This window comes from Erpetoichthys calabaricus, chromosome 1 (assembly GCF_900747795.2).
Source record: "Erpetoichthys calabaricus chromosome 1, fErpCal1.3, whole genome shotgun sequence".
NCBI classification, from domain to species: domain Eukaryota; kingdom Metazoa; phylum Chordata; class Cladistia; order Polypteriformes; family Polypteridae; genus Erpetoichthys; species Erpetoichthys calabaricus.
The window spans coordinates 79,239,255-79,266,918 of NC_041394.2; the positions used below are offsets into that span (position 1 = coordinate 79,239,255).

A 27,664-nucleotide genomic window follows, 5' to 3' on the forward strand; every position below is an offset into this window, starting at 1 on the left:
TTATAATGACCTTAATTTATTTCACTCTAGAGCTGTACAATATACATTAAAATGTGATCATTTTAGCCAGGAATGAAAGCAGAACCTTGTTACTCTCACACAACGCCATCACAGAGTTTAGTTTTATGTGGGTTTACTCAATTGAAAATTAAGTCCAACAGAGAAACTTTGGTTTTACGTCAATCCAATACAAAGCTGTCCACACGCAAACTTACAAGACTCCTGGACACCTGGAGCCGTTTTGCGTAACGTTCACCATCAGCTACAGATCAGCCTGCCTACCTGCGGTGCCTTCACAAGCCTTACTCGTGTGTTCTGCTTTCCAAAGCAGCTAAGAAATCAAAGCACTGTCACCCCCCCATTGAAAAGGGAACTTTAAGTGGAACTCTTCCAAGAATGGCCCCTCAAAAAAATAAAAAAGCAAAACTATTTAACACTTAAAGTAGACCATTGGTGGGTATATTATTTACTCCAACATCTATACAGTGGAAATTGCTTTAATTTTTATTTACAGTCTTGCTTTCAAAATTTTGGAGAAATCCAACACATTGTCACGATAGCAGGCAAAGTAGGGCAATATGCCTTCCGAAGCCCTTAACATCACAAGTTCAATCTCACTTTGTAATTGTATTCCTATTGGTGGGGGGGGGGGAGAGAAAAGAAAAATGTAACATTAGAGCCGTCCAATTAAAACCAATCACTTATTTGTGGACTTTACAAGAAAAACACACTTACGCATTCATACTCTTGCCGCTGCCACTGAGGACAATGTAGGGAGTCTTCTGGGATTTCTGCTTCTCCTGCAGAAGTGCGACCGTACCCAGCGGAGTATCACTAGAGCTCATCTTCTTCAGCAGCTGCATGCAAATAATCAAAAACCATTACAGTTTAGATGAGCACTGGCAACGACAGCATGAAAAACAACAAAAAAAAAAAACACAATACTTGTCGTGTTTTTCATTAACATTATGGCAAAGGACTAAGAAAAAACCGAGTGAAAGCCGACAACTTCTATGCTCTTTTTTCTTTCCGGAGGATTAGTCATATTTTTGAAGAGTTTAAATCAACAATCTGGAGAACTATTTTCAGCAGCATATGCTGTACGATGTCTTGAACTTGATTGCCAAGCAAAACAGTTGCTAGGAATTTCTCTTGGGTGTTACAGCCATACGTAGAAGTACAGTGACATCTTTTGTTAATTTGGAAATACTCTTACAACAATGGAGGGGAGGCCGTTATTTCGAAGCTTGATGTCTGTACAAAGACTGTCTGGTCAGGGCTTAACAATTTACAAGACGTGTGTATGGGCACTTCACTCGACCTTTACATTACAAGGTGACACGGTAAACATCAAAGTGATAACACGTGGATATGTTATTCCTCCAAAATAAATATCAAGAATTCAACAGTAAAGTTAAATGGAACAGGCATTTGTGCTTTAATACACCCAGCATGTTACATTTGTGGCTATACTCCTTTCATGTCAAGTTCTAGTTACGAAAACCTGCTAGTGTGTGCACATTAAATCCGTTTGTTATTACGGTTCTTACTTTCAGTGAAGGCCAATCTTAATGCGTCACCACACTAAGACTTTTTGGGCAACTTTATGGAAACAGTTTGGAGGCCCTTTTCTATTCTAGCATGGCTGTGCTCCAGTGCACAAAGCAAGGTCCACAAAGAGTTCAGTGTGGAAGAACTTGACTGGCCTGCACAGAGCTCTGACCTCAACCCCATCCAACACCTTTGGGATGAACTGAAATGGAGATTGCGAGTTCGGCCTCCTCGTCCAACATCAGTGTCTGATCACACAAATGCTCTACAGAATGAATGGACAGAGTCCCACAGAAACACTTCAAGACTTTGAGGAAAGCCTTCTAAGAAGAGTGGAAGCTGTTATAGCTGCAAAGGGGGGGACCGACTTCATATTACAGTCTGCGTATTTTAAAGTCCCCGTTGGTGTAACGGTCTGGTGTCCATATAGTGTACATTGGCCATAACACAAACCCTGTGCGAGTCGAACTGCCCATATCTAACTATTTATGTTATCTGAACCATGAAATGGATCAGACTGCGTTTAATCTGTAAGTGATCCTCAAGTAATGAGCAACTGAATATTTTGTATCACATTTGCAGCAGAAATTATTATATTTAGTCCTGGCAATAAAATAAAGCCATTATAAATACAAATTTTCAAGGCCACAGAAGTTTTCATTAACATATAGTTTAAATTGGGTGATAGGGAAAATGGGTGGCACTGTGTATATCGAAAAAAAATCTGAAAGATGGATGGCTCCATTTATCAAAGAGCATACACTGCAGGACAAATCAAAAAGCAATAAAGTATGGAGGACGACGTCAGAACTCACCGCCTCTTCTTCTAGCTTCTTCATTCTCCTTTCTGTCTTCATTTTACCTGATCCTTTACCATGGAATCTGTGTGAAAGCTGCCGGAATGCCTGAAAATCCGAACATTAATGTAGCACGTTACAGTTGTTGTGCAGTTATCACTTTTTTCTATAAAAAAAATGATTAACACATCACACCAATGCCAACTTCTATGAGTGATCATTGCTAAAACTCTGCAAATCCGTCAGGTTTTTCTAGTAAATGCTCTTCGTTTTCACAACTGGTAGCAAAAATTAAATAATTTTAATATCTGTACTGTTGAAAGAGTTTTTAATATAATGTAAGCTATTTATTTAATCACAACAAATTAAAAAAATGCAGCACTAAAAAAAACAAAAATAAATACATGCAAACAGAGTTGCATTCAAGCCTTCATAATATAACAGCAATGAGAACAAATGTGTAGTAAATATATAATCTCATTTACGCAGGCCAGGATAAAGTACAACATAAGAAATTCAATATATACGTAGATGTAGTGCTGGGAGGTATACCATTTCATACCGAAAACCATTTTTTATTTCTGTTATGATATGGATTTTTCTTATACCGCAATACCGGTTTAAATAGCCTAAACAATGTTCGGAATGTGGCGCAGCGGGAAACTGTTTAAGGAGTACATGTGTCAGTGGAGGTATTGCACGGAGAAAATGGACAGAGAACATTCTGAAACTGAAGCTGTAGCAGACAATAAAGTTGAACATGATGACACAGAAGAACTTTTGCTGAAAAAAGGAGCAGTGTCTGTTGTCTGGAGATATTTTGGTTTTAAAAGGTCGGATGTGGACCAAACAACTATTTACTGCAAATGCTGTCGAGCTAAAGTTGTCACAGAGGCGGCATCACAAGCAATTTGCTGCACCACCTTACCCACAAGCATGCTTTAGAATACCATGAATATATGGAAGTAAGATGGCACCCTCCACGTCCTCAGGTAAAACTGAAAAAGCGATAAGACACTCAAGTCAGACGTCACTTGTAGACACATTTGCTAGAGGTACTGCCTACGACAAAAAAAGCAAGCGGTGGATTGAAATAACCAACGCCATTACAATCCATATAGCTAACGTGTCAGTGGACAGAGATTGTTAACATTAACAGAAAGCGTAGCTGGTTTACAAAAAATATTTACTATTTATTCCTTTTCTAAGACATGTTCAGTGCAATACAACTTTTGACAAACACCTCTGGATATTTTACTAAGTCTAAATGCTTCTTTGGATGGTTGAAAATATGTTGTCAAAATTTTAGTTTAAGTTGTTTGCAAACATTGTTCAATAAAATGGTTCTATATTTTGACTATAACTGTCATGCAATGTGATTCCTTCTCTTCATTAGTGCCACCCCCTTGAAACACTTTATGGGGCCATGCAAACCTGGATTAATACTTGTGTGCACATTAAAATGTTTTTTTGTACAATGTACAATTCTCATGACAGTGGAATAGGTTATTCTTAGCCAGTCTACTGCAGTAATTGCAGTGGAAAATGTGGTTAACATCCACTGATGCATGGGAAAAAAATACCGTCGAATACCATGAAACTGGTATAATTTTGAAAAATACCGTGACATACAATTTTGATCATACCGCCCAGCACTACTACGTCCATGAAGTAACTGTCTGTCTCTGGTGATTAAGTGAGGGGAGAGCTAGGGACACTCTTCACAAACAAGGCTTGAGGGCCGAATGAAAACATGTACCAGCCAGCTCTGTGGGGTCCTTCAGCACATGTTCTGCCTTTCCAAGTCGGCAGAAGGTTCCCCAGCTGTGGAAAACATCTTATGTGGTCCCAATACCAAAGAAAGAGCATTTCAGAGGCCCCAAGTACTACGTGAAGACGACCTTTGAACATATGACCCTCTATAGCAGGCCTACAGGTCACATGCGGCCCAGAAGCAACCTCCAAGTGGCCCAGTCCATGGTCTCGTCAGGGCTCCAGGCTACAACTAAAATGGACTCATATGCAACCAAAAATAGGTTTTGCCGATTACCATTTCTACTTAGTTCACCAGTTGTGAATGAAACCATTGAGACTTAAAACTAATTATACTTTAACAGATGCAAAAGGTCTTTTTTTTATTAAGCAGATGTGCCGTTAACATGCGTCAGTAATGGCTCCCCTTGCAGATCTCTGAGCTGCATAAAGGCTGGTTTATATCCCATGCTGAGTGCAAGGGAGTCGCAGCGAAAATGATGTCAGACTTGGGAGACGTAGATGTACACGGCACTGTTGATGGCATAGCCATATATTTCAAATGGTGAATTTCAATGAGAGGTTGGTTATGCTTGTGCCAGAATAATGAACAAAGGGCTGACTATGATACAACTGGTCACCAAAACAAAACATCTGAAGTCCCCTGTGCCCAGTGGAATTTAGTTGTCCCTTGTGATTTGGCGCGGCACACTAAGGTGCAATTGTCACCGATCTCTTTGTGTTCACGCATCATTGTGCACTGTGTCTCTTGATTTAATGCACACTCCTTGGAATATCAGTAAACACGTATAAGCAGTCACCAGCCCGCTGTTTCGTCATGGACAGCGATGTGATGAAGTCTGCGTTTTAAGATTGTAGGTGCATTACAGTGGGGCGGCACGGTGGCGCAGTGGGTAGACCTTCTACACAACAGACTCCCAGTATAATATTAGCACTTTCAATTTAATAAATTCTCCAATAACTTCTCGGAGACCAGTGACCTGCGGCCTGCTAAAAAGTACCTTGGGGGTTCACATAAACAGCAAAGTGGATTAGTCTGACAACACAGTGGCACTATACCAGAAGGAGAGAGCAGATTGTACTTCCTGAGGATGCTCTGGTCTATTGATGTATGCAGCAAGCTGCTGGAAATATTCTAGCCGTCCATAATAGCCAGTGTACTGTTCTACGCTAGGGAAGCAACATGAGATCAAAAGACGCACGATGAGTAAACAAACTTGTCAGATAAGCTTGGTCCATCACAGGGCTAACCCCTGGACACAATGGAAGCTGTTGTGGAATGGTAGTAAAAATGGATGCCATCATAAAAAATCTCATCCATCTCCTCCAGTAGTCTTCTCCTGGAGCATTTTTAGTTGCAGTCTCACTCCAGTATGGTGTGCTAAGAAATGTCTTGGAGATCTTATTCTGCCTGCTGCTATCAGGTAATTCAATGCTTCCTCTCTACATCCCAGACTTAATTCTTACTCTCTTTATGTTCATGTACTAATTTCTGCACAAACTACATTTATGTATCCATCTACTGGTTGTATTGTTTGTCTTGTGAGTCTGAATCATGTTTTTTTATGTTTCTGCTGCTATATGCATCTAAATTTCCCCTTGGAATTAATGTTTATCTAATCTAACGTAATCTAATGAACTGGATTTTTTGGATTTATATTATGCATTTATTCTGGTCCATAACTTTCTCTTGGTCACAGCAGTATTTTCTTTAGTTTAACTCTTTCAGGGCTGATGTTGACTTTTGTCAAAAGGAGGAGTTGACGATCGTAATCAACTGTAAACTGTGACAAAACCAACCATTACGTTTAGTTAGAAGAAAAGTTTGATTCATTGGTTTGACCGAGATTCCCTGCACTCTCCTGAGTAGCAAGGTACACACAATGGCAAAAATGGCACTGACATAATGGCGAGAGAGCAAAGCGAATGCGTAAAGCAAAATACTCCGTGGACGATGTCTTGCCTATTATCTCTGAACTGGACTATTACTTGTCGGACTCAGTTTTTGATACAAGTGATCGAAGACGAATGTGAGGTTCCAGCTTCAGCTGATCGGTCCCCAGCTAGTCGTGGTACTAACAATGTTTGCCAGGAAGGATTGCCACTTAACAATGATAAGAGGTAGAAACCAGATTGTAATGCACTGCGACTGTGACTGAAGCTGCTGTCCCAGCCACGTGAAGAGAGCCTGGCAGCAAGCCTGCCGCACAGTCTTGGCAAACTGGCAGCCACAGCACGCAGCAACATATGTATTAAGTTGATTTCTGAGTGGAACCATTGATTTTTGGAAAAAATATTCAGCCCTCAAAGAGTTAATCTTATATCTCTAGCTGGTAGTACCTATTAAAATCCCTTTAACTATGTCTGTTTCATAATGCTTTAAATTACAATGAAGTGTTTGCATTACATCTGTAAATAATAAACTGCTAAAAATAAAGATCAATGAGCTGGACTAATCAAATAATTTTCAATAATCATTCAGGATAAGTTATGTAGGACTAGGCTATTTTTATTCATATAGAGATAATATTGCAGTATAAGTACAGACCTAGGTTACAAAGTGATATCAAAAGTATTGTTAATAAAAAGTGAGCCAGGTTTTGGGTCAGTTTTGTTTTTGTTCTGTATTATTAATGCTTTCCCCAACAGCATTTTTCCCATTCCAAATCTGTTTCTCCAAGTATATAGGCCAGCTGCAGTTGCCATTTCTGACATCTCACTTTTCCACCTTTATTGTTCATATGAATTTCCAATCTGCGATTTAGGAGGATGCTATTGATTTGATACATGAACTGCTTAAAAAGCAATTAAGAACTTTTGTAATATTCTTCATAAAAATAAAATGCTAATATACTAATATACCGAGTGTGTACTGCAGTGATCCAAATACAGTGCAACCACTGACACACTTCTTTATTAATTTTAGATTATTAAATGAGGTGAAAGGTCAACAGCTAAACATAACTCCGCTAATTAGATTTTTCCTACTTAATGGGCATTAATGTGAAATTCCCACAGGGGACCTCTCATTTCCCATCTGTACTATAAGCACGTGAACATAGGATTAATTCTGGGCACTACTCTTGACTGGACAATAACAAATTAGGTACAAACTGTAGCTCTCACACTCACCTCTTTTGGGGTCAGTTTGCGTCCTGTATCATCGACATATTCAATCTTCACATCTGGTTTATAGCTTTCCTTCTCTTTGAATTCCTGAGTGAAGCCACGGTACTCTTCACGACGACTATACTTATCATCAAAAGCCCTACAGAGAACCAGTGTTAAAATTATTCTTTTGTCAAAGACACAAAATAATATATGGTGGCAGGTAGCTCAAATAAAGCATTTTCTGTTTGGTTTGTGAAGTCTACAGTACGGAGCACACCCACTGGAAAGCAGCAGAATTCATTGCTTACTTGAACTTTAAGGAAAGTCACGAAGACACAACTGAGGCACAAACATTACTGAAAAAGGAAACATGATAGCATGGGCATATAAAATATGCCAGGGTTCAAAAGGCATATATTCCTGGATTATTACTGTTCCCAAAATGTCTACCAACATTACATTTTTCACAAGACAAGCATCACACACCTGTTTTTACTGCAAATTCAATGCAATTTTAATGGATTACCTGATCAATTTACTGGCTGAAAAGAACATCAGTAAAGTGGACTGTGAATGGCCTTGGTGGAAATTTGTCAAAGGGTTTGTTAAGAGAGTATTTAAGTCTCCTTATTTGAGAAACTGTCCAATTAACAGACACTTTGCAGACTTGTAAACTTAAAAAAGAAACAAGACATCCCTGTACACATCATTGTCCACATGTTACTCTTATGAGGCTTACAGGATGATCTTGTGATATTTTATGGCTTTACATGCCTTCTGTACATCTTTATTCACACATATGCAAAGCTGGGAAATTTTCATCAACTATGCTATTCTAGTTCTTGAGCCGAGAAATTTCAGGGTCTAGTTTTTCAGAATACTCGATGTCTTTTGTTCAAGAAAACATACGATTAGCAACAAAGCTTAGTCATTATGTGTTTTGCTATCATGCAGAAAAGACCAGTCACACTTAAAACTTGTTTTTTGAAAATCATTAAAAATGGCAATTGATAAATAAATGTGAATTTCCCCTTGGGATTAATAAAGTATCTATCTATCTAAATAGGCCTAGATGTGACTAGCCCACCTGAGGGGGTGGGTTGGCGAACACAAATATACTTGCCATCAAAGTCTGTTGATGAAAAATGTATTTCTGTCTTACTTAGTTGGAAAAACAACTTTTGACAGTTTAAAAGAACAAAATACAGTTTTATGACTTAAAACTTTTACGCATTAATATTCAAAACAGCTTTAAATGGGGGGGAAAAAATGCACATTTTTAGTTTAGAGAATAACTACATGACAGGGTAAACAGTAGAAAACAGCAAACACTTTTAATTCAAGATAAATAAAATAGAATAACTGAGTCTCTACACTTACATTTTATCCTCAATGCAATACAGTGCATTTGGCAGTGCTCCCTTAGGTGCTTTCACTCGAGCCACTTTCTGCATTTGGGTATCCAAAAGACCTGGTGAAACAGTAATTCTGCACATTAGTTTCAATAAATACAGTATCAACATACTCAGCTTCTAATATCTAAAATAAAAACAAACCCACCAAGAATGACATTTGGCAATATTACAAGCAAAAGAACATACTAAAATATCTCACTGTTTTAGGCATTAAGATTAGAGTTGCTAGTGAAGGTCAATCATTTTCTTGTAAAAAGAAAAATTTTCTTCACATTTTCATATTCCTTTTGTGCTAAATATTTTTTTTTCTCCTTTTATAACAGAGTACATCCTACCCTCCTCCATATACATCTACCCTTAAGATATCACCCACAAATGTTCTTCAAAGGTCCAAAAAGGCCCATTTGAAAATCTCTGAAAAGTTACCCAACATGGTTACAGAAAAGGATAGGCTTTGGATGACACATGAAGCAGCATTAAGGGTAGTCAGAACATGAAGTCTGGGATAGTAGAGAGTTTAAGGTGATGTACAGCTACATCAGAGATCTATTTTAAGCCCACTGCTATTAGTGATAAGCATGGGATGGAGATCAGATAGGTATACCAAGGACTGTAGTAAGAGATACTGAGTTCTAAAGGACGAACAACAAAATGTAAAGATAATCACATAGAAAACTGTTATGGGAAGCAAATGACCTGGAGAAGAAAACAAGAAAGACTAAGGTTAATGCTGGAAGCCATGACCAAGAGGCATAAAAGAGGTGAGTGCATGTGTCTAGGAGAAATGTTAGGTGTAACTATGTTCAGTGCCCAGGTAGGGTAGATGGAGGCTCAAACATGCTGTAATGTGAGGAATTGTCTGCACATATCAAGATATAAATTTGCTTAAAAGTGTGTGAATCCAGTGTTTGCTTAATGTGTAACATCCAAGTGCATGGCAACTTGGACCCAGCAAAGAAGGTGTCTTGGAAAAAAAAGGGAAGAAATATGAGGTGATGTAGGCAGGATGACTAGGCGATTGACACAATTGCAAGTACAGTGGTGTGAAAAACTATTTGCCCCCTTCCTGATTTCTTATTCTTTTGCATGTTTGTCACACAAAATATTTCTGATCATCAAACACATTTAACCATTAGTCAAATATAACACAAGTAAACACAAAATGCAGTTTGTAAATGGTGGTTTTTATTATTTAGGGAGAAACAAAAATCCAAACCTACATGGCCCTGTGTGAAAAAGTAATTGCCCCCTGAACCTAATAACTGGTTGGGCCACCCTTAGCAGCAATAACTGCAATCAAGCGTTTGCGATAACTTGCAATGAGTCTTTTACAGCGCTCTGGAGGAATTTTGGCCCACTCATCTTTGCAAAATTGTTGTAATTCAGCTTTATTTGAGGGTTTTCTAGCATGAACCGCCTTTTTAAGGTCATGCCATAGCATCTCAATTGGATTCAGGTCAGGACTTTGACTAGGCCACTCCAAAGTCTTCATTTTGTTTTTCTTCAGCCATTCAGAGGTGGATTTGCTGGAGTGTTTTGGGTCATTGTCCTGATGCAGCACCCAAGATCGCTTCAGCTTGAGTTGACGAACAGATGGCCGGACATTCTCCTTCAGGATTTTTTGGTAGACAGTAGAATTCATGGTTCCATCTATCACAGCAAGCCTTCCAGGTCCTGAAGCAGCAAAACAACCCCAGACCATCACACTACCACCACCATATTTTACTGTTGGTATGATGTTCTTTTTCTGAAATGCTGTGTTCCTTTTACGCCAGATGTAACGGGACATTTGCCTTCCAAAAAGTTCAACTTTTGACTCATCAGTCCACAAGGTATTTTCCCAAAAGTCTTGGCAATCGTTGAGATGTTTCTTAGCAAAATTGAGACGAGCCCTAATGTTCTTTTTGCTTAACAGTGGTTTGCGTCTTGGAAATCTGCCATGCAGGCCATTTTTGCCCAGTCTGTTTCTTATGGTGGAGTCGTGAACACTGACCTTAATTGAGGCAAGTGAGGCCTGCAGTTCTTTAGACGTTGTCCTGGGGTCTTTTGTGACCTCTCGGATGAGTCGTCTCTGCGCTCTTGGGGTAATTTTGGTCGGCCGGCCACTCCTGGGAAGGTTCACCACTGTTCCATGTTTTTGCCATTTGTGGATAATGGCTCTCACTGTGGTTCGCTGGAGTCCCAAAGCTTTAGAAATGGCTTTATAACCTTTACCAGACTGATAGATCTCAATTACTTCTGTTCTCATTTGTTCCTGAATTTCTTTGGATCTTGGCATGATGCCTAGCGTTTGAGGTGCTTTTGGTCTACTTCTCTGTGTCAGGCAGCTCCTATTTAAGTGATTTCTTGATTGAAACAGGTGTGGCAGTAATCAGGCCTGGGGGTGGCTACGGAAATTGAACTCAGGTGTGATACACCACAGTTAGGTTATTTTTTAACAAGGGGGCAATTACTTTTTCACACAGGGCCATGTAGGTTTGGATTTTTTTTCTCCCTAAATAATAAAAACCATCATTTAAAAACTGCATTTTGTGTTTACTTGTGTTATATTTGACTAATGGTTAAATGTGTTTGATGATCAGAAACATTTTGTGTGACAAACATCCAAAAGAATAAGAAATCAGGAAGGGGGCAAATAGTTTTTCACACCACTGTATAAGACCAAAAGACCAACACAGAGGCAAATAGAAATTGGTGGATAAGAAAAGAAGCATAGACCTCACAAATTAAAATTACTCAACGTTTCTGGGGTGGGAAGTAGGATTCTTTAAGGACAGCTGAATAAATGACTGATTATCGTAAAAGGACTAAAACAGAACATCAAAAGCACTCCCACCTTTGTTTTTACACAATAACAGGGCAGCCGCAAGTCCAGAGTTCACAATGGGTTCCTCGTCCAGAATTGTTGTGGATGCAGTGGAAAACTTAAAAAGAAAAGTGGAAGACATAAGCCATTTACATAGGAACATTTTCGGAACAGAAAGAAATGAATAATTATTTTTTACATCTGGCTGCTTCTGCTCTTCATCCAGGTTGACCATACTCCATCCTATATTTTCATCCATGTCCTCATCAGAGCCACCACCTTGAGACTTATCATCATCTCGTTCAAAATCCTGAAAGATGCCAGTAGTAAAAAATGTGATTATTTTATTAAAGATATTAAAAAATTAAAGAACAACATGAACTCATCTGTGATGAATCTAACAGCTGATGAAGCAATGAATAAAATAAAAATCATATACAATATTTATAATAAAGATGCTATTTTAAAAATGAGTCAAGAGGCAGAGAAGAAAAATGATGGTCATTTTTTGGTGACATGGCATCCTAATTTTTGCTATAAAGGCAATCAATAATACTATCAAATGGATTCAGAGACACGGACACAGATGCATCTTCTCTTGTACTCAGTCAAGCTAAATAATTTAAAAATTACTAAAAGACAGGCTTAACATAACACACACAACAACTCAAAAAATTCAAAAAAGGTTTACCATAAGATCTTCCTGATCTTCCCTATTCCCAGACAGGCCATATGTTGGTATGTCTCCAAGTGCACGGCAGAATTCAGATGTTGCATTGAACACAATATTATTCTTTTTCTCTAGGTCTTGAGAGGTACTTGATTGAAATTGTTTTACAACTGCTACAACCTGATGAAAATTGATAAAAGGTTTACACCAATTATTTAACGAATTAGTAATTACAATAATAATTACTAATATAAAACAATTGATATAAAATGAGAAAGCAGAAACAGGCAAATATTCAAATCTAACATTTACAAAGCTCTGAGTGTTTGTTTGTCTGATTGAGCTCACTGGGACATCCAAGCACTTTTGATATTTTTTGTTCCCTGTTCCCAAATTATACATTTACATCACTTTGTCTCTTACTTATGTTGCAAGTGCTGTTAATCTTCATTTTCACAGAGGGTTAACAGTGTGACTAATAATCTCTATATAAGAATGATTTTTATGTGATCTTTACTATAATTGCTCACTGGTAGAAACAAACGAGGGGCAAATGAGAGTCAACTATACTTTATTTGGAAACACTCTAGCACTTAGGTTGCCAAAAAACACCCTAAGGTGCAGGAATATATGTATGTATCTTTTGAAATCCAAAGACTGGTGATGTCTCACATGGATTGAATATTTTAGCAAGGCATTGTATGTAATTATGCCTATAAAATTTTAATGCAGCACATGTATGGAGAAATTCACAAAGAAGTATCATTGCTTATGCAGCCTGCTTAGATGGTACCATCATGGTTTGCACCAGTTAACATTACTTGCTGAAAGACATCAAAATGATTCATTTCCTCCATTTTCTATCCATAAAGTCAATTTTCATGACTCTTTCATCCACAATTGGTTGCTGCACTGGTGAAACAATAACGGAAATATCTTCTGCAGTTTATTAGTAAGTATACAAAAATGATAAAGGAAAAGTACATGTTGAGTTATTTAAAAAACATAATCTCACATGTACCCCCCCATCCATAACTCTTAAAACTGGTATTACATGGATCTTTAACAGAAACACTAGTTTAGTATTGTGTATCTGAATAAAAACAGGAGATTAATATCACAAAGTACTTTTAAACATGACCCTTTAAATTAATTTTCTAAAGCTGTACATGGTAACTATGGGGCTCAAATAAAATAAACTTTTATGAAGTAAACAAATATGGCTACTGAACAACACCTAACAGAAATGAACAGCACAAAAACATCACTTTTAATGTTCAACATCAAAAGGCAATTTATTAATGTGTCCCCTATACTATTGGCAGTTAACATACAATGCACAGGGGGAAAAGGCAGGAAAACATGAAACACACCTTCTCTCCAGAGTCTTTCAACATCCGCTTCTGCTGGAGCTTTCTTTGTTTCTCAAGCTGTTTTTCTAGCTCAGCCTCAGCTTCATCTTCCTCAGTAATGACAAATGTTTCAGGAACTTCAAAAGTCTCTGCAATGGACAACCAAAAGGAGAAAAACTAAATATGATGTAAAACTTTTAAACTCTCATTAATTCAAATAGCAAACCGTAAAAAAAAAGTCACAGTGAAATTTATTTTTGCAGACCATCCACATTCTTGATCAATTGTACATAACACAATCAATTCTAAGACGGTGTATTGTACATATGAATTTAAACAAATTGCTACAGGTTTTCAGGACATATATTAGTCCTAAAACAAAATTAAATACTTAAAATTAATTAATAAATCAATTTAGAAATATTTAAATTCCTGTAAACGTCTTATACTTTTGTGTTATTATTCCATCAAACTAACAGGACATAGTGATGCTCAGGATTAAAACCAAAAACTGACCGTCATCACTTATGTCCATGTTCTCAACTCTAGTATCATCAGATTTCTGTAGGACATCTTCTGAGTCATCTTCCTCTAGTTTCTCATCTTCAGAGTCCCGTCGTCGTCGTCCACGACCTCGAGATCTTTTTAAAATATTAAACAGTAATTTTGTTACATACAGTACTCTCTTCAAAGCTCTTTTATTCCTTAACTGTTTAAAGGAGGTTTTCAGTGTCAACAATCTTCCTTTAGCCAACTTCATTGATCACATTTTAAATTAAATGCTTCATGCACTTGTCTGTACACTTATCATTGTATTCATGACATTAGTTTTCTGTATCCTACTAATATCGAAAAAAATCTGAAAAAAATTTTGTTTTGCTAAACTGAGTGCATGCAAAAAAACATCTTAGCAAGTCTTTTGTGGATAAAGCAAATGCTGACTATAGCCCTAATTTAATTATGTAAAGGAGATGACTAGTTTACTGCTGAATGTAACTAGTATATTGGTGACTAGAAATCTGAATAATTTTAATGCAGACTAGCATGTCCTCTCATCAGAGACTCCATTTTATCTTCAAAGTATGTGTTCAGTTTGTCTGTAAACATGGCAAGCATTTAATGAGTTAATGAGACACTGACACGCACAAATGCATTATTTCCCTATTTATTTGATTTAGACATTTTGAAGGTGAAAATTACCACTGAAAGTGAAGCATAAGCAGTAAGCAGATAAAAGATAACTTATCAAAATATATTCTAATGCCCATCACTAAGTGACTGAAACTCTAAAAAAAGGCAGTGAACATACTTGTAAATCGTAGACATGCACTTTTAATCTAAAAAGCTCAACAGATGATGCCGGAGAAAAGACAACCAGTGTAGCATATGACCAAATACTTGAAGTATGTGTTGCATTAGCTAAATTCCAAGCCCACCCCCCTCAGATGTGAACCAATCAGATCCATCCAATAAAAAAAAACAAACAAAAAAAAAAAAAAACCTAACAATCTAAACTGTTAATTGATTTTACCCAAAACAGTAGAGTTCTGGCAACTGTTATTTAAATACTTTACAATACACTTGCAGCACAGGGACACCTGCTAAGTGCTACAAGACCCAAGTAACACTGTCATAAGAAAACAATGACTTGAAAAAAAACTAACAATAAAGTAGTGAAGTGCAGTGCCAACACGTGTGACTTACAAGGGTTAAAGATACTTTTTGTGGCTGCTTCAATGACTCACTGCCTTGACATGGATCATGAGGAATATGCATCAGTTAATAAGACTGCAACAGGGTGAGAATAGCAAGTGAAGTAAACGCAGACAAAAGGCAGGCATGTTGAAAGCGGACTTGTTTTATATTTTGGAGATGTCAAATGGGCAACTGCAGGGTATATGGCATTCAGCATAAAAAAAAAAAAGTAGGCACTGGTGGACTCACTCAGAAAAGCAGGACCTATGTGGCTTATGGAAACATCATGGTGCCAAATTAGGGTTCGTTTTTTTTTTCTCCGTTACATAAGCAGCAATATTTTAATACAGATGGCCCGAATATTTTTAATTACACCTCACTGCTTTAGGCATATGTTAACTGGCAACCACATAAGACACAAACTTAATGGGAAGTCCAGTTTAAAAGTGAAAAGGACAGAATCAGATGAAAAATGATGCCTTCAGCGTACACGTAAAGTGTTTAGAAAAACAGCTCCAGGTACAATTGTGAGATTGAAAAAAAAAAAAAAGAAATACACTATGTTGTGAGGGGATCTAGCAGTACGTTTTACTAATAAATTTCAACAGGCTAACCATTCCTGGGAATGTGAGTGAGACCTAACCTTCACCTTTAACTGCTGGGACTGGTTCCTCTGTAGAGAGTGTAGATTATATACTGTATTTACAGATTTATTTTTTTATGTAACTGCATTTATGCATATATGGTTACAACATATGTTCTTTGAACAATAAATAAATAATATTGTTATGCCTAAATATAGCTTTGATAAGGTTTGCATCAGTAGAGTATATGGAATGTGTACTGTGAATGTATGATGTTTACTCCAGAATTTTGAGATTCACTTCTACGAAAACCTTTTGAATCCTTTTACCAGTGCGCTTACTAAGGAAATCAGGACTGGAACTGGACGTTGGTCGGAGTGGGTATTATTTGACAGTTTTCACGTCCTTGCATTGGCCTAAATGACCTTACTAAGGATCCTTCTGTTGAGTTAACAGTACAAACTGAAGAGGGTGAGCAGCCAGCTGTCACAGATTACTGCAATGTGAATTTTTGACTTCAATCTTTGTGGCAGAAGTCTGGCACCTTTACCCTGCTGGGATGCTTTCGTAGTGGAAGACCTGGGGGAAAAAAGCATGCACAGGACATTATCTTCCCCGGATGGCTAGATGGCAGCCCACCTGGGTGACTCCGGTGCCACAGATTCCCACAAGGCTTCATGTGAGATGGAGTTCTGTTACTCATGGGTGCTGCGGGGACTCCTGAGCCCTACTATCTTAGGCTGCCAGGGGGTGCTGCAGGGACTCCTGAGCCCTACTATATTGGGCTTCCACTTTACCCAGAAGTACTTCCGGACCATGCTAACGGGGCACCAGAAGTACTCCCGTGTGCAGCATAAAAGGAGCAGCCTCACTTCATTCCAGGAACCAAACATGGGAGAAAGAAGATGAAGCTTGCCAGGAGGAGCAGAGGAGGCAAAGTGAGAGAAAGACAAAGAAAGAAGAAAAGGCATTGCTGTGTGATGCTTATTTGTACTTGTGCTTGTTCTGTGGGAAATGATTGGGAAGAGTTTCCCACCTAATAAACCTTTGTGTGTTGCTGGACTTGTGCCTGTGTCAGGGTTGGGGAGCTGGAGCACCCCCTTTAAGCCACACCATGAATCTGTTACATCTGACCACATATTTCTCAAAGGTATACTGTACTTTTCCCCAGTAATGATGTTGACTAGAGTTTTGCGTTCCACTAAGTTTTTAAATCTATCCAACAGGACATGCCATTCAGTGTCATTGGAACTTCATTTTTAGCTTTTTTTTTCCCCCAAAGAATCATATGTATTTTAAGTTTACCTCCTTGATGTTACCAAAACCTACCTGAATTCAGCCAGATGTATTGTGCCTCCATTTATTTATTCTATTCTGCTGTGGTGTGACAAAGTTGTCACAGAAAAGTAATGTAAAATAGAATAACAATTGTTTTCCGAGGTTATCAGGTAAGGAAGACAAAAGTTGAGGTAAGATAGTTCTACTCACTAATCAATAATGACCTATAAACATATGAGCCTATGCTTGGCATCTGAAATATAATGTTAATGGATTTTTAACAGATATTACAATCAAACTGAGATTGAATTTTGCTGTGCATTCAACCTAATTTTTGTGTCCATGTATGTAAATAATTTATGGTTTTAAGCATTTGTATAGTTTATAGTAGTAAAGCTGTGCAAGTATTATGAGCATGAATACTACTACACAAAAATAAATTAAAACAGAATACAGTACTGCAAATGGCATTAAAAACTAATACCTAAGTACATTATATCTGATCTTCATATTACTCCATACAGACAACCTGGACTGGAGTTTTGTGCAGCAAAAGATTAATTGCATTATTTAAACAAATGACAAGCTCAAAAAAACAGAACTGTTTGCTACATTCTGCTAAATTATTGCTCTAATATCTAAATGGCGAGTGAATTTTTAGTTGAATTCTTTGCACCTTGATAGTGTAAATATTCTAGATGAAAAATAATTAATTGACTATTCAGCTTTTCCAGGACATTGTAGTCATTAGTGCTGCTGCTTCACAATGACAGCGACTTGAATTAAAATACTAAGCAGGTCATAATTTGTGCAGAGACTGTACTTAGCTTAAGGCAAATAATGAAAATCTAATGTACAAGATTGTGGGAATGGGGTAGATATATATACCTATTTGACATTCCAGAAGTTGCTGGAATGTGATTGAACTGCAAATCAAGTTAACATCTACTGTGATATTAGCATTAAAGCATTGTGGCAATGTGACATTTGAGCTCTGAATACAAGGTTTCAGTGCCTCTCCTTCAGTGGTGGAATCTAATGGGTATAAAGGGAGTCACCATTAGTGCTCTCAGCAAAAGGCTTCAAGTAAGCACCATACAAGTCCAAGTAACTACATGGCTGGCTTTCTACCTAAAGTACAAACTATAACAGTCATCCACAAAAAAAACACAATTTATGCATATATATTTAAAAAATCTGTATGCAAACAAATAAAGCTTATCCTCGAATTTTGACCTACTCTTTACTAAACAATCCATCTGCTGGAAATATAAATTCAAGTGATTTCATTTAACACTCAACTATGAGATGGTAAAATTATTATATGTATCTACTTTACAGGGGTGACAGAGAGTGGAGTGGATAAAAGTAACAGCAATAGGCTGCTGCCATCTGTTGGACATAGCATTGCTGGAATATCTGGGTCTGCCTGAGATTCCAGTCAGCCCCAGAGGGGCATTAGCCTTTGTTGTTTACTTATACCCTGGTGTTATTGCTTTAAGTTTTTGTACTTGTTACCTATACCTTTGTTAACTACCAATGATAATTTAATAATCTTTTTTTCTGTTACCTGGACCTTGTTTTGGACTATAACGGGCATGGTCTGATCTGTAGTGCCCCATGATGCCACACTGACATATAGGAATATATGGCAATTTCCTGTAACAATGTATTTCTTTGGCAAGAAAACATCATAATATTGTTAAAAACACAGTTCCAAAACTACTGTACTAACCTGGAGCCAAAGTCATGTTGTTGTTCTTCTCCAAGAGGAAGGAGATCTTCAGCTTTTAATGGCTTTTCTTTCTTGCGTATTTTCTTAACTCGCCGTTTGGTCTTTTTAAATGAAACCTAATTTGAAAAAGCAATACAACAGCAGTTTGTTTTATTCTTATAAACTGAATTCAAACATAAGAAAAATGTAACACTAGCATGTAAGGAACCTTTCATCTCCACATAATTTGTAAACCAGGAATCATTAGGAGATCAACTAGCAAACATAGAATATGAATTTTAAACAAAACCCAGAAAACCTAAAAAATGCTTTTGCACACAGGGAACCCACTAGATAAGCAAGCCATGTACAAAAATGTGAATAACTGTACAGTAATCCCTCCTCCATCGCGGGGGTTGCGTTCCAGAGCCACCCGCGAAATAAGAAAATCCGCGAAGTAGAAACCATATGTTTATATGGTTATTTTTATATTGTCATGCTTGGGTCACAGATTTGCGCAGAAACACAGGAGGTTGTTGAGAGACAGGAACGTTATTCAAACACTGCAAACAAACATTTGTCTCTTTTTCAAAAGTTTAAACTGTGCTCCATGACAAGACAGAGATGACAGTTCCGTCTCACAATTAAAAGAATGCAAACATATTTTCCTCTTCAAAGAAGTGCGTGTCAGGAGCAGATCATGTCACAGAGATAGAGAGAGACAAAAGCAAACAAATCAATAGGGCTGTTTGGCTTAAGTATGCGAAGCACCGCAGCACAAAGCTGTTGAAGGCGGCAGCTCACACCCCCTCCGTCAGGAGCAGACAAAAAGAGAGAGAGAGTTTGTTTTTCAAGCAAAAATCAATATGTGCCCTTCGAGCTTTTAAGTATGCGAAGCACCGTGAAGCATGTCCTTCAGAAAGCAGCTGCACACAGAAGGTAGCAACGTCCCTATCGTCTAGGTGTGCGAACAGCCCCCCTGCTCACACCCCCCTACGTCAGCGCAAGAGAGAGAGAGAGAGAGAGAGAGAGAAAGTTGGGTAGCTTCTCAGCCATCTGCTAATAGCGTCCCTTGTATGAAATCAACTGGGCAAACCAACTGAGGAAGCATGTACCAGAAATTAAAAGACCCATTGTCCGCAGAAACCCGCGAAGCAGCGAAAAATCCGCGATATATATTTAAATATGCTTACATATAAAATCCGCGATGGAGTGAAGCCGCGAAAGGCGAAGCACGATATAGCGAGGGATCACTGTATTCATAAAAAAATAACAAAATCAATAACAACTGTTTTTGAAAAAAATAAAAATAAAACAAAATATTTAATATTATATTAATAAACTAATGGCACTTAAATGAAACTCAAAGAAATGCAGCATTTACTTATAGAAAATAAGTAAAATCATCCATCCAATGATGAGAATAGCATTAAACAATTTATCAAATTTCATAACCTACTTGATCTACTCAGGGATACAGGACTGGATCCACTATCAATGTATAAGGTTCAATTCTACAAGGATAGGATGGTCTACTACACAGTCAACAATGCATTAAACAGTTAAATACCACACAGTTTATTCCTTTACCAGTTTGGAGCGGCTTACTTCTGTGAACCCAACATAGATGTGAAAATGACAATATTGTCAGAACTCACCATCTCATCAGGTGTGTAGTACTCAGATGCCAATGTCAAACTAGGCATTTCCAGGGTCTGCGCTTGGTTACGGAGAGTATCTTTGATATGCTGCAGCTCCCTTTCCCAGGAAGCATCTGCATGCCCACCAGCTTCTAGTCTGAAAGACTTCTTTTTCTCTCCATTAATCTCCTCATCATACTTTGCTAACACAGACTTTGGCTTAAACTAAAAACAGAAAAAAAAGGTAATTAAAATATACATCTTCATGATAAATACTATAATTGCATAATATTAAAGAGGATTTCTACTTCCCATTTTATATTTAATTTATACAGAAGACCGACTATACTAACAGGTTAAAAAATATATATATCATCTTAAGACAGATTAATTAACACACTAGCACATACATCAGACACGAAGGATTAGATCACCCAAACAAGATGCTAAAGAATACATGCCCATTTATACTTTACACATTCAAGTCACTGCAATGGTCGACTAGGATGCATGTGGCAAAAAATTCATCCCAAGTAATAGCACTTGGACCCTTGCATCAATGACTGTACACCCTCAAAATTTTGTTGCCATCTACTACACAAGAAGTAACTCATTGATACCTGTACCTATACATTTAAAGCACACAGAAATAGCCAAATGTGCATAAATTCATTGGGGATACTGTCAAGACCCTGGGCAAAGTTCAAAGTTTGTACAGGCAGAAATGGAAATATCTGTGGAATCAATATGTAAAGGTGGGGGGGGTCACATGCTAGAGTTGTGTGGTATACTGGTACTGAAAAAGTTCTGAAAACCCCAATTTTTAAACCAGTACGGTACCAGCATTTTGTTAACTTCAGTACAGGAAGTAAATGGTACATGTATCACGCGCTCAGTCACTTCTAAGTGCAATCAGAACTTCAATGGATACCATGAAATTGTTTATTCAAACAAACATATCTAGCTCGAATCACCAGGGGGCCCAAGCCACTCTTCAAATGAGCACCTCAGCCTTTGTTGTACATAAATGTGATCAGAACTCCAAATACTCCCAATTCAGACTCCTGACCCCTGCCACCCAAATCCCCACTTCAAACATATATGAAGGTAACCTTGTTGGATAGTCCAAAGAAGACACTCCTCTTATCACTTTACAGAGTGCGGCAGGCAAGGAAGTCGCAAGATTGTGTGGCAGAACAGTGAGGTATACGTCCATGCAGGCTCAGGGAACAAAGCAACTGCGAAATGGGTGTAGGTTGGTGAATTACACATTATTTGGTTCAGAACCATTTCAGTACTGCTGTTGAGGCCGACCAGCTGGTATTAATATCAAAGTAAAAATTGTATTTCCAACCCAACACAGTTGTACACTAAACACTTTTACTATAAACAGACCAAGGTGTATATTATCTGTATGTAACGGTGACCACAGGTGCCTGCACCAGAGTATAAATGGGCCTTAAAGAGAAAGAATTCCTCAGTTTTCATCATCTCTAAATAGTACGATGAGCGGTTCCAAGAAAAGTAGGCAAGATGAAACAGCAGATGCCCACAATCATATACCACCTCCCACTTGGCAAGTCTTCTTATATGCCCTTTACCTATTATCCAACAGCTTTTCTCCCCTCATGTCCCTGCTGCCTGCTTCTGCCGATCTTTCTGAAATCCTTTAATTTAACCTCTCTTCAGTTAATCTAAATTTTAATGTTATTCCAATAAACATCTAGAGTTGTATGTATTGCACCTTAATGAAAATAAAATACAGTACATGCTGCCAGTCACTGTCCTTTTAAATTATTTGTGATTCGGGTGAATTTGATACAGATGTCAAGCATGCAAGCGTCTGGTATGTTACACGGATTTGAGTCTGTCAGAAATATTTATGAGAACAGATCGGGGTGTCACACAACCTTTAATTCAGTTTCCATTTTCCTAGAAATGAGGAAAACTCTCTGGAGGACTACTGATGTCACTTCCTGTCCCGATTCAGCCAACCACCTTTTTCACTTCCTCTGGTACACAGTTTCATAGGAAGACTTGTCACACTTGACGAGAGCTCACATTGTAAGAAATTATTTTTTCTTAAATGGCTGTTAAGAACCATTACCTAGCTAGGAACGGTTTTTCTGAGATTTTACTTTTTTTGACCTTCGTTTAACCACTGAACATTAAATGGGGTTACCTGTAGTACCCTAAAACCTTATGTTTCTGTCCCTCTCATTTTACACCGGGTTCAATTTTATTACTAGCCCAGGTGAGAAACTTTATTAAAGTGATATGTAGCCAGTATCCCTACAATGAAAGCATGGCTCAAAACTTGCCCTACTAAAGTTAATCTTAACAATTTTAGTTTATGAATATGTGCTCTGCCAAAGTACCATGAAATGTACTACTGTATATAGCATCCTCAAGTGACCAACACAGTTAATTAGAAATACAACTGTACAGGTCTCCTATTCATGTAAAAACTAAGCACTCTGGGATGGCAGACCACAAGCAGAGTTCAAACACCAATCTGTTTATTTGTATAAACAAATCTTTCAGTTTATAAATATCTTCAAATTTGGCTGCAGTTATGCCAGAAACATCTTAAAGAGGCTATTATATAATGTTTTCTGTGTCATAACTTAAAAAAAAAAGAAAACCACTGTTACTTACAACAGCTAGATCATCTACACTTTCTTCCTCATCATATGCTTTATAAGTTGGGTTCTTCTTCTTCAATTCAACATTTTTCTCTGCCTTCTCTTTGTCCAAGAGGTTCACATTAACAAGAACATCATCATCTTCTTCTAGGACTCCTGGGAGGATTATAAAAACTACAAATAAGTTTTGAAGTAGAAAGGCAATAGTGCATACTTTGACATACTATATAATGTATATTTGGCCCTAGGGAGTTTTCAATAAATTCCACATTTAGATAACCATTAAAAAAGTAAACATATGTAGAAGACCAACAAATGATTCCAATGTAATCATGGACAGTTACATGGACATTATATAATGACCATGAAGGCCATGCACTGACTTTTCCAGAGGACTGTGCACTTTTCACTATATATACATACAATAATTTCAGTTTTTGTACTCCCTACTTACTAACTAACTTAATCTTTACTGGCCATGCCCCAGGGCTCCACTCACGTATTACTGAAAAAGGACAGTGAGGAGGGCCCTGCCAAGCTCCCCACTCCTGACATCACGCTTCCCCCTCCCCTTGGCCCACAGCCTCTGTCTCAGATTAGCACGAATATATTGCTCCTGTAAGCAAACTATGATTCTTATCGCAATGACAGAAGTCGCAAAATCAATCAGAATGTCCAAAGTCTATGCAGAGACTTCATCCTTCCCATCTCCGTGGGAGATTTCTGAGTTCTCTGGTTTCCTTCCATATAACCAAGTCAAATAAGTTATGTTAAATGGTGTCTAAGTTGGCCAAGTATAGCTTATCGAGGGTGGGTGTAAAGTGTGTCCAGTGATGAAATGGTACCCCATCGAAGGTTGATTCCTGACTGATGCTACATGAAAAAATTTTCACTCATCATAAGCATGAAATGCACAAATTAAATGGATTAAAAAGAAGAATGAATAGATAGATAGATACTTTATTAATCCCAAGGGGAAATTCACAAATACATAACTATCGTAGCTTTCAAATCGTAGTATATTATGCATAATTGAGAAAATGTGAAGATTATTTCCACAAACATCAAACTACAGTTAAATATCATGAACATGGCAAAATCAAGCTTAAATTACAGAGTACCCTCCAAGAATTTGCTACAAGCAGTAAATAAGCCTGGCATATAATGATATAATGTAAATGCAAAGTTAGACTTTGGAAGGGAGACATAGTCAATACCTGAAGACTAGTTACCGTGCAGGTTCTGCCCCTTCGAGATTGATACTACATTCCATTATGAAATGTGTTGTTCAGAAATGGAAGAAAGAAACATAGGAAGTGGGTCTATGGACAAGTCCAAACAGATTTGTTTCAAAAGATAAATGGGAAATATGTTTTTATGAATTGATAATTGAGAGAAAAGAAAAGCCATTATGAAATAAAATTTCAAGTTACAGTATCCACTATATATTACATAAATTATATATAAATGGGTTTTTACCAATATATTAATTTGTGGGCACTAAGGCTCTGTAAGTGATACTCCAATTTATTGAGATAATTTATACGATTTTCCAATAAACAGATAAATACATCTATAAAGAAATGTGGTAGTTTACCTTGGTCTTTAAGTGTCAAAATCATAGTTTGCCCTTCTTGAAAAGAGTCAATTTTATGTTGGACAGTCAAACCCTTCAAATCTTTTGATGTGTAATCATCCTTCGAGTAAAAAAGAAATAAAAAGCAGCAACAGGTTTAGTTTAGAAAATACTTTTTTTTCTAAAATCATAAAATAAAATTTTAAATTATAAAATACAAGTACTAAGCATTCAGGCTTTATTTTAGTTTTAATTACTACAAACTCATAAAGAGGTCTACGAGGCTTTTCACACAAATGCCTCACCTTTTCTTTCTGGCCAAACTCCTCTGCAACCAAATTACTGATTCCAAATTCCTCATCCATTTCCTCCAGCATTTTGGCCTAAAACAAAAACAAAACTCCTATTAGGTAAACTTATTCTTTTCTTGATAAAATATAATGTTAGATGACATTCAAATGTTACCCGTTTTTCTGCAAGCTCTCTTTCTTTGGTCAGCTTACGACTCCTTTCCACCCAGGCTGCAGTGTCATCGAGCCATGAATCTTCCTCTGCCAGCGTCTTCACTTTTCTGTTAAAAATACACAATGTTACCATGGCACCTGACACAGAATTCTTTTAAAAGCAAAGTGTTTATAGTAAAACTATACTTCAGAAAATATACCCAAGTTTTTGGTTAAGAAGACGTTTCTCCTTCAGGGCGGCCAACTTTTCACGCAGTTCTTCTTGCTGCTTGAGGTAAACTGGGTTAATCAGCTCTGCCATAACAGGCTCCTCCTTGGTACCAGTCTCTGTAGCAAATAAATAAATATGTTGGACATGAGCATCAGTAGGTATTTAGCCCTAGAAACCAAGTTACCCGAACTATTCTATAACAATAATATATATAGTAATTATATATATTAAATAAAATATAAATAATAATAAACAAAATAAATAATAATATAGTAATTATGTACGGCTCTAATGCTGATCTTTATGATCATAAAATAAGTAATTACAACAGCAATTGACGAGAAGAATTCATAATTAATTGCAGAATTACAGTATTTGAGGGTTCCTCCAGAGTGCTTCTTTCTCGTGCACAATTTGGCTCAAAATCTAATTAGCACATCGTCACCTCATAACAGGCTTAATTTTCGAGTTTGGTATTTTTCCGTTCAGCTATTTTAGCTCTAGACCGTCCTCAAGAAACTGTGACACACACCCATCATTGAGATGTTGACAATTTCAGTATCAGGAGGCTTTAAAATGTCAAGACCGGATCAAAAACTGGAGATCGAAATTTTTTGACAAATCTACACCTTTCAGTTACAGTGGGGGAGAGCACAAAGCAACAAGCTACTCAATCCAAATTATAATTTAAGTAATACTGTACTATTTTAGTGAAGTTTGAGATACAAAATATAACTAAGTGACATAAAAAAAAACTTTATTGATGATTAACTGTAAAATTACATTGAAACCTGGAGTTTGTTTTCTTTTCTGTCACATTTTTGAAATCATGAATAAATATTTTACTGCTGTATTTTCGATCCTCTCCACATAAAAATGGAATGACACAGAGTATGCGATACCTCCTCCAACTTCAACAATGATCTGTTTAATTTCTTCACCTCACAATCACTTACATACAGTATATAGTTAGAACATTTACTTAAACAGCCATTCATCTGATTTTAATAAAAATGATTTAATTCACTTTGTAACCCTTTCTTTATCTAAACTTTTTATTCCTCAGATGACAGCACATCGTGACCCTCTAGTAATTAAACAACACTATGATTTCACATTCAAAAATTTAATGTTTACTGCTGCAAAACCAAACATATTTAACAGTTTGTCTTACCCTTTTTGGACTCATTTAATTCCAGTGGTTTTAATCCCAGCTTTGCCCTTAACTTACTGAAAAAAAGAATGATAATAAATATACAGATAGACTTGAGTGATTTAAATGTATAACTTGAATGTAAATTAAAAAAATAAATAAATTACCCCGAATACTCACTTTGTTTCTTCAATACTGAGTGATGCATCTCCAGATGCCGACTTGGGGGCAGAGGCTAAATGAACAGAAAAAGAAACAACGTTTTTATGTTCACACTGTCTGCCAGTTAATCGTTTTTTACTTGGAGAATAAAAAGTAAACATACCACCTCGTGTGTATAATATTATATATATATATATATATATATATATATATATATATATATATATATATCGCCTGCCAAGTAGTTAAATATTTACAAAAATATGCATGTAATTTCATTTTTCCCCAAAGGGTGAACAGGTGACTGGGGCATGGTCACATAGTGAGTCGAACACATTTAATTTAACTGATTCCAACACATTTAATGTCAATGTCGAATGCTTTAGCCGTAGCCTATTCTGCCGACTACTAGTCAGAAATAATCAATAATCTTTACGTATTACGCCAACCAAAAAATGTAACATGAAACAAAATATATACATATACACATGGAACTAAAGCATCACGTTTTAATAATATGACTTATACTTAATTCTGTTCTCACTCTGGCCGTAGAAACTGAAATTGCATTTTTAGGCGAATGCTGTATGCATAAAATAATATACCAACCCGAAGGCCGACTTACCCGCTTCATAAGATTCATCCACCTTTTCCTTTTTGATTTTAGGCTCTGCCCCACGTTCTGTTCGGCTCTTGCCATCCTTCTCGCCTCCCCTGGTTCGCTCTCTGGATCGAGATCTTTTTTTTCTTTCCCTTTCCTTGCCGTCCTTCTCCTTATCCTTTTCTCGCTCTTTCTCCTTGTGTTTATGCTTCTTGTGCTCCCTGTCTCGTTCCCGATCCCGTTCGCGGTCCTTTTCCTTGTGTTTTTTAGAGGACCCCATCGCCTTTTCCCGAAAGTGTACACACAAGGTACACTCCCTCTACGTTTACACGAGGACAAACGCCAGATTGATTAAAGAATGCTCGGCACAGTAGATGGAAATACCCGAAAACTTCACAATTGTCACCTCAACTCTAGTAAATACTATAATCAGTCTGCACAAGCGTAACACTAACAACCGTTTCCG

The 27,664-nt window shown here is 37.3% G+C and overlaps 2 protein-coding genes across 2 annotated transcripts in view; both read right to left on the reverse strand.

The window, feature by feature from the left end:
• Window positions 1-20,208, reverse strand: part of LOC114652230 (BAF nuclear assembly factor 1) — a 54,098-nt gene extending 33,890 nt beyond the window's left edge. The window contains exon 1 of the mRNA XM_051932418.1: window positions 20,182-20,208. The gene's annotated coding sequence lies outside the window, so the exon portion shown is untranslated. The remainder of the gene's footprint in view (window positions 1-20,181) is intronic.
• Window positions 1-27,664, reverse strand: sart1 (spliceosome associated factor 1, recruiter of U4/U6.U5 tri-snRNP). Its single transcript, XM_028802515.2, has 20 exons — window positions 27,223-27,664; window positions 26,616-26,670; window positions 26,457-26,512; window positions 25,272-25,398; window positions 25,073-25,178; window positions 24,913-24,990; window positions 24,629-24,728; window positions 23,045-23,187; window positions 20,405-20,611; window positions 18,768-18,883; window positions 13,992-14,116; window positions 13,497-13,624; window positions 12,145-12,303; window positions 11,653-11,763; window positions 11,484-11,571; window positions 8,613-8,703; window positions 7,254-7,389; window positions 2,367-2,456; window positions 736-857; window positions 1-633 (listed from the first exon to the last, which is right to left on the reverse strand). Exons 1-20 carry the CDS (start codon window positions 27,476-27,478, stop codon window positions 615-617), a joined length of 2,313 nt encoding a protein of 770 aa, XP_028658348.1. The 5' UTR covers window positions 27,479-27,664; the 3' UTR covers window positions 1-614.

Coding starts and splice junctions, on each gene's coding strand:
- sart1 (XM_028802515.2), bottom strand. CDS start 27,478: ATGGGGTCCTCTAAAAAACACAAGGAAAAGGACCGCGAACGGGATCGG. Junction 8,704..11,483: donor GTTATTGTGTAAAAACAAAG/GTGGGAGTGCTT, acceptor CTGTTTCACCAG/GTCTTTTGGATACCCAAATG. Junction 858..2,366: donor AGAAGCTAGAAGAAGAGGCG/GTGAGTTCTGAC, acceptor ATTTGCATGCAG/CTGCTGAAGAAGATGAGCTC.